Source organism: Neolamprologus multifasciatus, chromosome 1, assembly GCF_963576455.1.
Source record: "Neolamprologus multifasciatus chromosome 1, fNeoMul1.2, whole genome shotgun sequence".
Taxonomy (NCBI): domain Eukaryota; kingdom Metazoa; phylum Chordata; class Actinopteri; order Cichliformes; family Cichlidae; genus Neolamprologus; species Neolamprologus multifasciatus.
In genome coordinates this window covers 33,254,064-33,268,362 of record NC_140439.1, presented here as the reverse complement: position 1 = coordinate 33,268,362, position 14,299 = coordinate 33,254,064, and the positions used below count along the sequence as shown (strand labels likewise).

General features: G+C 38.4%; 1 protein-coding gene and 1 pseudogene across 3 annotated transcripts in view; both read left to right on the top strand.

The window, feature by feature from the left end:
• ntrk3b (neurotrophic tyrosine kinase, receptor, type 3b) overlaps window positions 1-14,299 on the top strand; it is a 246,509-nt gene that overhangs the window by 104,563 nt on the left and 127,647 nt on the right. For both annotated transcript variants that reach the window (XM_085135813.1, XM_085135735.1), the window contains exon 4: window positions 4,389-4,457. In XM_085135813.1, the coding sequence (XP_084991939.1) occupies window positions 4,389-4,457 (69 nt within the window). The remainder of the gene's footprint in view (window positions 1-4,388; window positions 4,458-14,299) is intronic.
• The window catches only part of LOC146526115 (uncharacterized), a 152,491-nt pseudogene that overhangs the window by 34,443 nt on the left and 103,749 nt on the right, over window positions 1-14,299 (top strand). The gene's annotated exons all lie outside the window — the stretch shown is intronic.

The following is a 14,299-nucleotide window of genomic DNA, read 5'->3' as shown; positions in this document are numbered from 1 at the left end:
GAGTCTGTTAAATATACACCTACATGGAGATATTTATCTTAGCTTAAAATAAAGACTGCAAACAGGGAAACATGTAGTCTGGCTCACCCACAAAAAAGAAAGAAAAAGCACCCTACCAGTGCCACTAAAGCCTTCCAATCTTCTCACATTCTTACACTTGTTTATCTAAGCAGTCAAGCATATAGACTTACCACACAGTTCTGTCAATATCTCAAAAAACCTAGTCAAAAATAACTTTACTTTCATAGCTTAATAGCTTCAGTCTTGTTTCTGTATATCTAAATGAACTATCCATGTGGTGGTGAACACCATGGAGCTGAATCAGAGAAGCTGCTCAGCTGCCTGACCAGTAAATGGTGCCACAGAGGGTGATCAAGATTATCCAAAAAAAAAAAGAAAAAAGACAAAACTTTGGTGTCTCATCTGCACCATAGCTTCAAAAGTGTCGAGTTGGCAGCCAATCACAGAGTCAGTCTACTCTCCCTGTGGAACTCAGCAAAGTACATTATGTTCCCCACAACTGAGTGATAGAAAATCTCCACCACTAAAGAAATGGAGCCTGCTCATCCTGTTCTTATACACCGCCTCTGTGTTGGTCTTCCAGTTTAACTTGTTGTCAATATCCTGTCCCAGAATGGACGTGTGTAGCCATCCTTTTCCACCTGAAGTTAGTAATGGAAGTAAAAAAATAAGGTTTAAAGACATTCATATATTATGACTTAAACTGCTCTTTGTAATAGAGTATAATAGAGTTATGAGGCAAAACATACCTGAGGTTTTAAATGGCAGAAGTCATAAATGGCCCAACATTGTCATTGTAGTTAGTAAAATAATTTATTCACTGGGTTGTTATTACTAAACAAAGAAAATGCAGCTTTTCATAGCATATTACTGTAACAAAATTCTGCGAATGGAGCAATTTTATATATTTTTAGAAAAATATTTTTCAAAAATTTAATGCATGAAATTGGATCTTTGCTAGTGCTGTCTGCCCTCTAGGGCTAAGGGTGGGTATTTCGTGACATGTTGCATTACAATGATAAAATAAGCAACAAAATCTTATACTGTGCTTTGATGTAGGTCTATTTTGAGTCTGAAATCTTTGCTCGTTTGGAGCGCTCAGGTCTAATGTATTAAATTATAAGGCCTTTGGTCTGATGTATGGCTGATGTAGTTTTTGTCAACTGACATGTACCTATTTGGAGATCTGTGGTCTAAACATGTGTCTATTTCGGGATGTGTGATTTGAGGCTGGTGTTGAGCAGCCCTGCTCTGCATCGACTAATGAGCTGCTGTTTGCTCGCCCACCTTTTGCCTCTCTCTCCCCGTCTGTCTCTCTCTTTCTCATTCTCCCATAATGTATTCTTTCAGTGCATAATACAACCCCTTTGGGAACACAGGTTTCCTTTTGGAGATGAAATTTCATGCAGCATCTTTACATATTCTGCCACACATCTCCTCTATTTAGAGCATTCACATCAGCGGACATTTCAAGTGTGTTTAACCGATACGTGTGAGTGTGTTTATGCAGATGTACTTTTTTTTTTTTAAAATCTGCAAGTGTGTGTGTTTGCATGTGTGATTGCATGTGTGATATCACAGGAAATAAGTCAGACCTGCAACATCCTTAGCTCCCTGTTGCTATAGCGACACGTCTGGATACAGGAGCATCTAATGTCTTCCATACAAATTAACATATTAGACTGTGTGTGAGTGTGTGTGTGTGAGAGAGAGAGAGAAAGAGAAAATATTAAAACTGCATACTCTATTGTGTGTATTTGGCACTTTTTATTTATTTTTTTATTTTTTTATTATGTTAAATATTGGAATTTAATGTTGTTTAAATTATATATCACACTGTTTATACAATTTCCATGTTTTTTAGACACATTCTAATAATGGTCTTATGCTCTGTAATACAATCCTGATGTTACTGATATATGTAGATAACTGTTCATTTTAAATTTTTTACTAATTAGGTATCCATATTTTGATAATCAACCTGTTATCTATTTGCTGAATTATATTTTGAGTTGCTCCTTTAAGGTTCAGTATATGTATCATAAATTACATCATGTCATTTCCTGTGACTGAATAAATCATTTCTTCCTCCTCTTATAGATGCTCTTACTTTTATATCAGTTCAAAGCAGCAATAATGTGCAGAACGTATGAGTCACTGAGCGAGTGTTGCTCTGAAACTACAGCAAAGAAAACAATGATCAGATAAAATGATTCTCTCATGATGTAATAGAGCACTTTGATGCTTCATATACAGCTAATAGGATTCAATGTTGTACACTGCTTTATGATAAACTGCTATTTTAAAACCCTTACAGAGAGGTTATATGATTTAATAAATGTATTCATAGATGCCTGATGCTCATATTTAAACTAATTCAAGGTTCTGGTCAAATCACTTGTAAGTCTCTGGTTGTTTGCTATTGAATTTAATGGCTTCCTAAGCCGGAGGGTTTCCTTAAGTCAATTGAATTATTTGACTTGAAAGCGGTCAACTTACTTTTATTGAGTTGGCTGAGCCCTGAAGCTCCACTCAGCCAGGGCTGTTCCCTTTTCTTTGTCAATAGTACTTTGCCTTATTTTCATCCATTAATACAGGCATGTGGATTCTCATTGCAATTAGGCTGTTTAATTTTGTTTTACTAAATTGTGGCTTTGTTATTTAAAGAAAATACTCAGACCTCTTTGGTTCTTTGGACACTTGCAGATCCATTTTAAATAAATAAATGTGTTTTCCCCATTAATACACTCAGCAACCAGTAATGACAAAGTGAAAATGTGTTTTGTTTGGGTTTTTGTTTTTTGTACATTTTTTGTGGGCGATCGTGGCTCAAGAGTTGGGAGTTCGCCTTGTAACCGGAAGGTTGCCGGTTCGAGCCCCGGCTTGGACAGTCTCGGTCGTTGTGTCCTTGGGCAAGACACTTCACCCGTTGCCTACTGGTGGTGGTCAGAGGGCCCGGTGGCGCCAGTGTCCGGCAGCCTCGCCTCTGTCAGTGCGCCCCAGGGTGGCTGTGGCTACAATGTAGCTTGCCATCACCAGTGTGTGAATGGGTGGATGACTGGATATGTAAAGCGCTTTGGGGTCCTTAGGGACTAGAAAAGCGCTATATAAATACAGGCCATTTACCATTTACCATTTATACTTACTAAAAACTTCTCATATTCAGTATTTGGCACTTCAGTTTGTAATAAGGTGAACTGGAAATCAGACCTCAAAGCGCTGTATCTGGTGAACACCTTATCATCTAGCTAATACAATTCTAATGGTAAAGTATGGCAGTTGCTGTTTTAGTTGGGGGTTGTTGTTGGGGTGCCTCAGAACCAGGAACAGGGAGTTGGTCAGAACTGTAGAAGATGAATACCACTTCAGACTGAAATTGATTGACACTGTCCACCCCCAAAATAACACACACGCATCATTTGCTCTAGCTGTTTTTATACTCTATAGTTATGTGTCAAAGCAACTTTTAGAGATGGGTTCTCCCATAAACTTGACAAAATTGTGTAAGTTGAGTTTTGTGGGCGATCGTGGCTCAAGAGTTGGGAGTTCGCCTTGTATTCGGAAGGTTGCCGGTTCGACCCCCGGCTTGGACAGTCTCGGTCGTTGTGTCCTTGGGCAAGACACTTCACCCGTTGCCTACTGGTGGTGGTCAGAGGGCCCGGTGGCGCCAGTGTCCGGCAGCCTCGCCTCTGTCAGCGCGCCCCAGGGTGGCTGTGGCTACAATGTAGCTTGCCATCACCAGTGTGTGAATGGGTGGATGACTGGATGTGTAAAGCACTTTGGGGTACTTAGGGACTAGTAAAAGTGCTTTACAAATACAGGCCATTTCCCATTTTGTGACTTGTTTTGGCATTGCAAAACATTTTATTTATGAAAAGAAAAAAAAAAAAAAAGCATTATGTTTTTTCCTAACATTAACTGAATTCAAAGCCTGTAGAGTCATTGCTGCCATTATGGCTCCTTCTGTGTATTCAGGTACGGTTCTGAATGCTTAAATGAGGGATTTAAAAATTTCGGTCTTAAATTATAAATTTGCAAACATCTATAAAGGCATAAACTTGTGCTTATAGTTCATTGCTTCTAGATTGATGGGAAAATGCCAGTTTTATCTGTTTAAAAATAAATATAGAACATCGCAAAAAAACCCAAAGAGACTAAAAGTTTCCCTTTAGCTTAAAAGGGGGAGAAAAATGTCAAAATGACCCTACAAAGCTTTGCCATTGGGTTTCTGGAACTAAAAGACCTCGGAAATAGAACAAAAGAAACTGTACAAAAGCAGAACAAACATGACATCAAGGCAGGGACCTAAAATAATTCACATAAAATAACTCAATTTAACATTCCTTTTGTTTTTCTTTCTTCTACAGAAACTTGTCAAAGAATCCTCTCACCACTCTGTCATGGCAGCTCTTCCAGCACCTCCAACTCCAAGAGCTGTAAGTCTCGTCTGATCTGTCTCGCTGCCTTTTGTTTGTATTTTATTACAGCACTTTATCACTGCTCCCTACGTACTATCAGCCTCAATACAAATTGTCTTCACCGCATACCATTATAATTCCTGTCTTTGTTGCACAAAACCTCTAATTTGTCGGAGCGCATGCAGAAGACTGGCCCTATAGGCACTATAGTGGCACTGTGATCTTATAAGTCATTTGTTGACTTAATTAACGTGCACAAAGGAAATTTAATGGCCTGGTAGGAGAAGGGAGTCTGACCCTGTTTCCTTGTTTGTTATGAATATTTTAGCGATCATTGTGTTTATGAAATGAGTTTGCTCTTTCACCACCAGGGAGAACATTGCGATGTGGACCCGCTTGTAATTTACACATCATTACGCCTGTCAGCGCTGTCCATCATATGAACCTTAGCTGCTCCCCGAACGCTTGCGCTCCTCATATGCGCCTCCTGGCATATAAAACTGTGGTATAGCAGGATGTGATACAAGGCTATTTCAAGCAGGCCTCCTTATTGTGCTATTTTCAGAGGTAGAAGCAGAGCAGGTCCACAGAGAGCACGACACAATGCTGATCTCTGGTCGTACACTGCAAACAGCAGAGCAGAGGGATAGCCCTACAAACATTTATGTTGTAGGCTTGCATTTTGGACATTTAGCTTCAAACGTATCCCTCACACTTGCAGGACTCACCAATATTACGGAGAGATGTTTTTTGTTCTGTGTAGGAAGCAGCTCACACCATACCCTATAACAGAGCTGCACAAGTGTCGTCTCACTGTGGGCCCGCATTGGAGGCAGATGGGTCTCTGAATCCCTCTTTGTGCCTGTTATTGGGTTGTGAATTTTATTCCTGACTGAAAACGGTAATTCTTCACATTTGTTGTCTTACCAGCTGTCCAGTTCTCAATCTAGTTTGGCATTTGGCTCATCTTATTACTCATACAGGGTCTAACTTATATATAAAATATCTTTTTCAAAGTTTTTTTCACAATTTTCAAAAAAATATAGCTTTCCAAATGATTATTAAAGGCCTTGAAAACCTGGGATCCCACATGAGCAGTATTTTTTGTCTTTTTCACGAGAGATTTCTCTATTTGTGTTTTTCTCTCTGTGTCAACTCATCATTTTTTAACCTTGGCTTTATTTATTCATGAATGCATTATGTTCTAAAGAAATCCTTAAAAAGCAAAGTTAAGTCAAAATCTCCGGGGGCTTTAAGTAAGCATATTCAGTAACCGGAATAGCCCTTTTTTAAGAAGTTGCATACTATTGTAAATCTGTAGCATTTTTCTGCCAGAAAAGGTTGGCTGAGATTAAGTTATTTGGCGCCGTCTGGTTGAGGTGTTTCTGGCATGTCCAATTAGGGTCAGAATCAAGAGATTACATCTCTTGGCTGGCTTGGGAACGCCGTGGTGTGGCCAGTGAGTGGGGAAAGGGAGGTCCGGGCATCTCTTATTAGACGCTGCCCGACCCAGACCCAGATATGCATGCATGCATGGATGGATGGATGGATGCATGAATTATGAGAGATTTCACTGAAAAATCTTTTCTCCAGTCGCCCAGGCTGCAAAAAAATTTAACAACATGTAGTTTAACTAGACCAATACTGTATATATAGAAACCTGCATAAGATTCATCTGCAAAGAAACTAATAGCCAAAACTGCAGAATAAATCTTATTTCTCTTTTTGCCATAAATAACAAACAGCAGCACAGCAACAGCACATAATGCACTTTTTTTTAGTAATATATTATACATTGTAGCTTTAATTTCACTCACAAGATCCAGAACTTTTTCCCTAAGTAAACACTGAAGGCTGCTGTGTAATTCAACAATTAAATGACCTGAAATCACAATGTAAATCGCACAAAGCAGAGTAAAATAGTAAGCGCGGTTTCTTCCTGAACCAAATCACTGTTACAGCTCACAGGGCACAATTTGCTCTGATGTGCAATCCTATTTCTTCTTAAGCAACCATTCTAGATGCGTACAAATGGTGTCTTTGTTTTCCTACATGAAAAGCAGGGCCAGGGTGATGCCCGTGTTTCTACTGAATGCTGATGAGGAGTGAGGGCTTATGTCTATTCCATTTTGTGTGTTTAGTTAAGAGGTGTCAGTCGAAGTGGCGTGGCGGCACAGACGTGGGTCGAGGCGTTATGCAAAAAGGAAACCATGTGGAATCAGGCCTTGCTAATAGGAAATGAGTCACTCTATCATGAGCTGGCGACGTGTCCCTGACATCATTACTCTCTTTACCGTGTCTGTATGGTCACCCGAAACCAAATTGGCTTGGAAAGTGCCAATCATTCAATCATGCCAAATGAATCCTGCTCACCGGACAGCTATTGCCTTTAATTATTAGAATATTTCCAAATGCAGTATCAATGATAAATGCCCACCCGTGCTGCTCAACCACACTGATATTATGTAAATAGAGGAAGATCAAACCGGCTGAAATAATTTCCGTTTTATGTGACGAAAGGAGAGCGTGGCCCTTTGCCACGACGGTGTCGCTAAACCGTGTTATCTCAGTCACTCTAGGCACTGTTATTGTAATTATATTTCATTCTTTTTTTTTAACAATGAAAGTGAACCAATTTCAAAGCTGCAACACAGTGGTGACAGTGACCTGCAATGAATAGGAAATGTGAAAATGGTTTAATTTAAGCCTGGAAGTCCTTTACAAGCTTTAAAATAACAGCGTCTCTGTTGGTTAATTCATTGTATGTATCATTACTGCTACTTAAAACATTGCTCTGATTGCTTTCACAAGTTGTTGTGAATGAGAATAAAGGGGGGAAATGATGCGTACCACATGGCACGTGCAAATAACAGTTTTTTTAAAAAAAGAATTTAATTAATACAGATCAAACGCTGACCAGGAAGGTGATACAAAAAAGGCGATAAAAGTACTCACTGACAACACCATTAAGCAACACAGTTTCATCAAAGGAGCACTGATTTGCCAAGTTTGGAATTAAACGCTGCATTTCCTGCTTCTGAGTGCTGCTTTACACATAATTAAACTGGTGTAAAGCATGTTTCCGTCAGTAGAAAGTGGTGCGCAACAGCTGCTTTAACATGGAGGCATGACTCCTGTTAACCTCAAACACCCTCTACATTTTCAGTAGCTTGCCGTGGTTCAGATACGTTGAACCTGCACCTCATTCACCAAATATTACAGTGGACCCATTACAATGAGACAACATTGGAAAACTGAAGAGGGTGAAGGAGTTGTTATCATTCAGTGTGTTTACTCTTATCAAACACTTCTTATCAAGCCCACTAAAGTGTAACTCTAAAACAGTTACTTTGGTTTGCAGGTTGGTTGCACAGATATTTCACACTCCTTGCAATATCTTAATATCAGTAACAATGGCAATACTATCAGGGAAATCTCAATAATCTCAAGTCTTTTGTGACTCCTGTGAAAGGCTTCGACATCACATTGAAGCCATACAATGGATGTCTGCTGTGTGCTGCCTCTGGATGAGACACAGATAATCGGCTCTGCCTTTTTGTCTGTGTGCCCTTTAGCCAAAGGACTGGAGCTACTGCGATGTGGTGCAAACCCAGCCAATCATAAGTCATACAACGGTTGCAAATATTCTCCTTCTTTAGCAGCTGACGCGATCTGCCTGAGGCGACACGCCTCTCGAATCCCTTTATTCTGTTAGCGGCTCTTTAATCCCAACTCTCAGGGAAGCAGCGGCCGACGCAAAGTCAAACATTCACACCTCTCGCTGCAAAATGGAATTTTCTTTGAGTATGTGTGAAGTATGAATGGATCAAACTGGTAATCTTGTGATATGGCTGCCAGGTGATTAGAAAGAATTAAATGCCGAATTCCCAAGAGCAGCATGACAGGTAAATTGCTAAAGTTTAACCTTCGTTTTATTAGGACCTAGTTGCACTCAGGACAGACTTACTTAAATGCATGACATTTACATGGACTTTTCAGAAACATCAAAGACTGACTCACATGAGGGTAAAGGAGTATTAAAATGTTAAATGCGGTGGAAAAGACTTGACTGGGGGCAGCAGTGGCCTAGACTTTCAAGAGGTCACCACATGCTCTGAAACTCAGACTGCTGGGTACAATCTGTGCAGAGGGAAGACAACGTGTCAAGTTGTCAACACAGATCTTTGTAAAAGCAGCCACGAGTAAAAATTTAAAATACAAGGCCTTTCCCTTTTAAAACAATACCTCTGAACTACTGGTGGGGCATAAAGACACTTAACACTTGGCTGAAAAAACTCTGTCACACCAGATGATGTCTTAACTGTTGTAGGGTCATCTTTTAGTTTGGGTCAATCTCTTAGTTTGACACAGGACAGCTGGAGGAAATTTACTTTATCGCCTGTAGCACGCTTTGTATGCTTACATACATCAAAACCAGTTTAGGTTATGTGGATCTATTGTGCTTTTTCTGCATTTTCCATCATATTCTGTTACAATGGCCAAAGTTTCAAAAATGAGAAGAGCATATGTACAAGCCTGTGAGCCAAATCTCCCTTTTCATACTATAATAACTTGGTTTCTGAGATTTATTTTTTCTACACTTGGCTCTGTGTGATGTTATTGAGAGGGGATATCAGGTACACCGATCTGGCTTTGAGCAGCAAGCCCTACACTAGTCAACCTTCTGTTTGGGAAAAGCAGCCAATCTCAAGATAGTTGGCTTAAAGGCAGGGTGGCCTTAAAGGGAAGGAAACTAAAATGATTAATATGGTTTCAGATGGTGCAGTTCCTCAATTCAATCAATCAATTCCCAGTATGTTAATAAAATGATGAATAAAAGTGAAAAATATGAATTATTTTGAGCTGTAAAATATGCAAATCTCCTCTAGTAAAGTCCAAGAATAAAAATATGGATCTGAATGAGCATAACTGGCCCGCTTAAACATTTAAACAGTCATACCAAGCTCACGAGTGTGTGTTTACACCTGTGTAATAATTACCCTGCCTCACATACAGTGAAGAAAACTGTCAGATACATGAATACCTAAAAACTGAAAGCCCAACCGCTTTTACATGACATTTATACAATTAAAATGTGAGTAATTGTAATGGTATACAGGAAACAATCCCACGGCAGCATGACAGAAGCTCTCACTTGACGCGATTAAAATGCACTTTGCATTTGTGGTAGTATAAATCGTTATTTCAATGTATACTGATTATCTGTACGTTTACTTTCCACCATATCTGTGATGATGCACACTTAAGGTATTTAGAGAGGTTTGATTAAAGCCAGTAAGTTAAAATTGAATTAAAAGCTAAATACATAATATTAAAGGTTCCCATCAGATGTTTGGTAATAGATGAACATGTTCTGCTTTGAATCATATTTTGTGTCTAAGTTAAAATTGTTTAGATGGATTCACCCTCAGCGAAACATCTGTGTATCAGTACAAAAATATGAAAATATACATGGTGCATTTTTTAATATTAGAGTTGGGAAAGTTCTGAGGATTTCTGAATAAGGCGTGATGTCACAAATCGTGTTTTCAGGGTCACACCTCAAGCTCGGGTTTTAAGGAAATCATGTACAGATTTTCAGTTGAGGAATCTGAAAACAGCTAGTATCAAAGTCTGCTCATTCACCAGTCTGTGTGTCTAAAAAATTCACGAGAAGCAGAAAAGACCAAAGCCTGTTTCTGAATTTCAGGAGAATGTAACAAACAGCAAAATAGTAGAGCCCAAACCGAACCCCTTAAAACTGTTGCTGCTAAATCGAGGTGCTGTATTTTTAGAGTCATCAGCCTACTCTCAATTAAATTTGAAAAGTCATATATTCCTTGAAATGATAAAGCATCATGATTCAAGGGGTATAAACTATTCCAGGATACCAGTAACTCTGCAACAATAGTTCCTTAATTATAATCAAATGTGCACAAAAATAAAACAATCCTTTCCTGCCTTTTCACCATAGGGGCACGCACTTGTTAAATCACAGTTTTCACTTTAAACTGAGTCAAACAAACAAAATGCTTCTAAGCTTTTAGTTGTTTTTAGTAACATTGAGGTTGAATGTTAAGGGTTGAATTTATTTCAGATTTTTTCCCTTTCAGTTTCCATTCTCTTCCCAAACAGTGTTTTTGTGCCCTGTAAACAACACTTTTACAAAATGGCCTGCCATGTGTTAATTTGAAAATGCTGGCCTGGTTGTGTTTTTCCAAATAGTGAGTGTCTAGGAGGGATTGGGTGGTAGTAAAGCTAATAATTTGCTTATTTTATCACTTGTTCACTGGCATAATAAGCAACAGATTTGTTGTTAATGATTTATATTTAGATCGGTCATACTATTTTTTTTTTCTCTTAGCATTAAGTGTGAATATTTTGTTATTAATTTGCATTCTCTGATGTCAAAATTGTTACACATTGGTAAAGCTACAAAATTCTAATTTATTCCATCAGACTTTCTCACTTTGTGCCAGATGTTGGGTGTAAGTTTTGTGGGTTGCTAAAATGAGAGAAAGAAAATATCAATTTTCCTGTTGATGTCAGAACATGCTTAATCTGACCGAGGGGGAGGAGCTAAAACTCCACGTCGAGTGACAGAGCTACACCAAAGCTCAGTATAAACTAAACGAGGAGTGTCTGAACTGTGACTCATGTAAGGCTACTCTAATAGAAGCCAAGAATGAAAATGTGCTGTGTGAAATGAGCAGAGTAATTTCCTGTTTATTATGATGACTTAAAGCTGATAGTGTAATTATATGATACAGTAAAGTTGTAAGCAATATAGTTGCCCATTTACTCATTTGGTTGCTCCTTTGAAGTACTTCATTTGTTACACCAGTGAACCACTGAAAATCTTTATTACTAAAAACAGCTGGAAATAATATAAAAATGAAAATATACATTTGCTGTGGGTTGACAAAGCGGTCTCTGTCTGGCTGCTCTTTAAGCACATTAGGCGAAGCAGGTGCAAAGAAGGCATGGATTCTGGCAGTCAAAACAACATTATTTTAAGAGGGTGTACTGGAATAATAAGCATAGAAGTGTTCAGGCTACAGGTAGTAAAATAAAAGCTATCCATTAAAGCAAATGACAGTAATGACAGTACTATATAGATGCCAGCCTATAAAGGGGTATTGCATACATCTTTCACCACAAATACTACAATCATAAAAGCGTTTCATGAAAATAGCAGCTGAAGAAAAAATAAGCCAAACTGAAACTGGGAAAAACACCTTAAGCTCTTGCTCACTTTGTCCATTTTTCCTACGTGTAGCCTTCCCTGACATGTCTCGGGTGTCCCCACTCCTCTCCACGATTGCTGTGCAGGAGCTGTTGTCGATAAGCCAAAATCAGGTTTGTCTCTTGAGACAAATTATCCCTTAGTGGCTTGAAAAAGAAAATAAAAGGGTAAGGCAGCGAGAGAAAAGCTGCAGGGACACTGACTGACCAGATCAGTGCAACTTTAAAGAAAAGCAACGACGAGACAAAACAGTGATTTATTTATTTGCAGCATGCCACTTTATCCATGACATAAGCAAAAGATGCAGCGTGAGAATGATGGAAGCGGTCCAGCAGCAAACAGGAGCGTGAAGAAACGATGATGCACACTTAGCGGAGTGTGCTAAAAGCAAGTGTTCAGGGGAAAATGCTTGTTGTAAATCTGGCTTTGTTTGAGTCGACTGTTCATTTTTCCGTTTTTTGACATTTATTCTCCCTGAATACTTTATACTACCCTGTGTCAAGACTTTATCCACTTTCTGCTACACAACAAGACATTTTTGCTGAGGTCAACAAACAGTGCACTGCTGATTTGAGACCAGTTCATACAACATCTATTTACTGGACCCAATGCTTTTGAATAGACGTCTGTTTGTCAGTCAACTTCTTCAAGACTATCCAATCCAATCTGATGGCATGACAGCTCGATTATCTCTTTTCCGTGCTGTAATAATAACAATAATAATGACAATACTCACCACACAGTTTGATTGACAAGTGATCTATGTGAAGTGACGTGCAGAAAAACAACAGCAACGAATGCTCTGCATGAAAATTGGAGACAAAAAAATCAGAATAATGTTACTGAAAATCAATAAATAAAGGCCATTTATTATATAATAAAAGCAAAAAGCCTGCCAAACTTTTGCCTCTAGTACAGTACATGATAACATGATAACCAGAAGATTTAAAACTTAAAGCAAGTTTAATGTGTGTTTAATGCATGAAAGCTTAATTCATGCTAGCAGACTGTAGCTTAAGCTACATGTTGCATCCTTGTTGTTAATCCATGCAAAAGAGCATCTGTGTTGAAATCCAGTCTTCATTCCACTGCTCTTCTTGGCACAGCATCGTAAACATGTCAAGCACTCTTGTTTTCCTCCCTGCACTCTTTACGCATAGTTTTGCTCTACGGGAATGTGTCTGAAGTGTGAAAAATGTGAATGTATAAGAATTATCTGAGAACTGCTAAGAGCTGCTTCTCAAGTAAATTATACAATACTGCATAATAACATTCACACAGCTTCTGAAAAATGCTTTTCTGAGGTAACCTAGCATACTTACAGCTACTTCTATGGAAATAAAAGTAACACTCCATCTCATATTAGATACTTCATTTAGTATACTATACTTTAGTATACTAGTATACTATTCATTCTACTATGCTGTAAATTATAATGTAATTTTTCTGATATCTGGCAAAAATCACTTGAAATGACTCAAAAACTGCGTTGCTACATTTCACTAGATTCCTTAACCCTTTAAAGCCGGTCAGAGCGGGCACGCTCCGTTTTGCGTAACTATTTTTAAATCCCGGTAGCTCTGCAACCACGTGAGCTAGCGCAATAATTTTTTTTGCATATGAAACCGGAGGAGTTGTACGTACATCTTATGCCATCAGCTTGTCCTAGGTCAGTTTCCTTCCACATATAGCTTTGCAAAAACTGCATAAAAAGCACTTGCAGCAACAAAAACATAATATTCCAGAAACACGCTTTGCCGATCCGATCAGCTGTTCATAACACTTCCTACGTTGGAATACACGTCAGCACGAACTTTTGCATGTCCGCCATTACCTGCCTGAAACCGAAAGTGATGTCATTTTTGCGGTAATATAGTTTCTTTTTACCATCTGGGCCTCATGAGCCTATACTGGTGTTTTTAAAAGTTATGTTTGACTTTATGACTTTGTGTCGTTTCTGGGATGCTTAGGACTCATATTGCACTGCTGGAAATAGTTTATTTTGATGCACATGCTCTTTATTTGCAAATTTGCAACATAATATTTATTTTCGTTTTTCCTGCAGTATATTATAATTGGTGTATTTCAAAAATAAAACTATGAAGAAACTCAAAATAAATTTCCTGTGGTAGGAAACTATTTTGTGCAACTTTTTTGTATTTACAGTTTTGAGGGATAAGCCTCTTAAATTTCTCTAGAAATATATGTTAAAAAAACAAAAAACGATTTTCAATCTTTTTGTAGTTTATTGCACTTTTTTGCAATTTATGTAGTTACTATGCACTTAATGCAGACATATTATTAAAATCTGGGCTATAATAGTTGTATTGATGTATAGCAACTTGAAATGCTCCCAAAAATGGAACTACAGCATGTAAAAATATAATATAAGCTCTGGCGGACTTGGTTCTATGGTAGGTCTTAAAGGGTTAAATGAATCAACACCACCATCTTGCACACGCACCAAACAATACCAAAATGCAGTACATGAACAATACAAGGCCTTGTTAACAAAACAAACAAACAAAAAAAACAAGCTTTGAGTGGCATCAACATGTTATCTTCCTCCTACTGACCAAATACTTTTTGTCGCTTGTTTTCTACTATGTAGCCA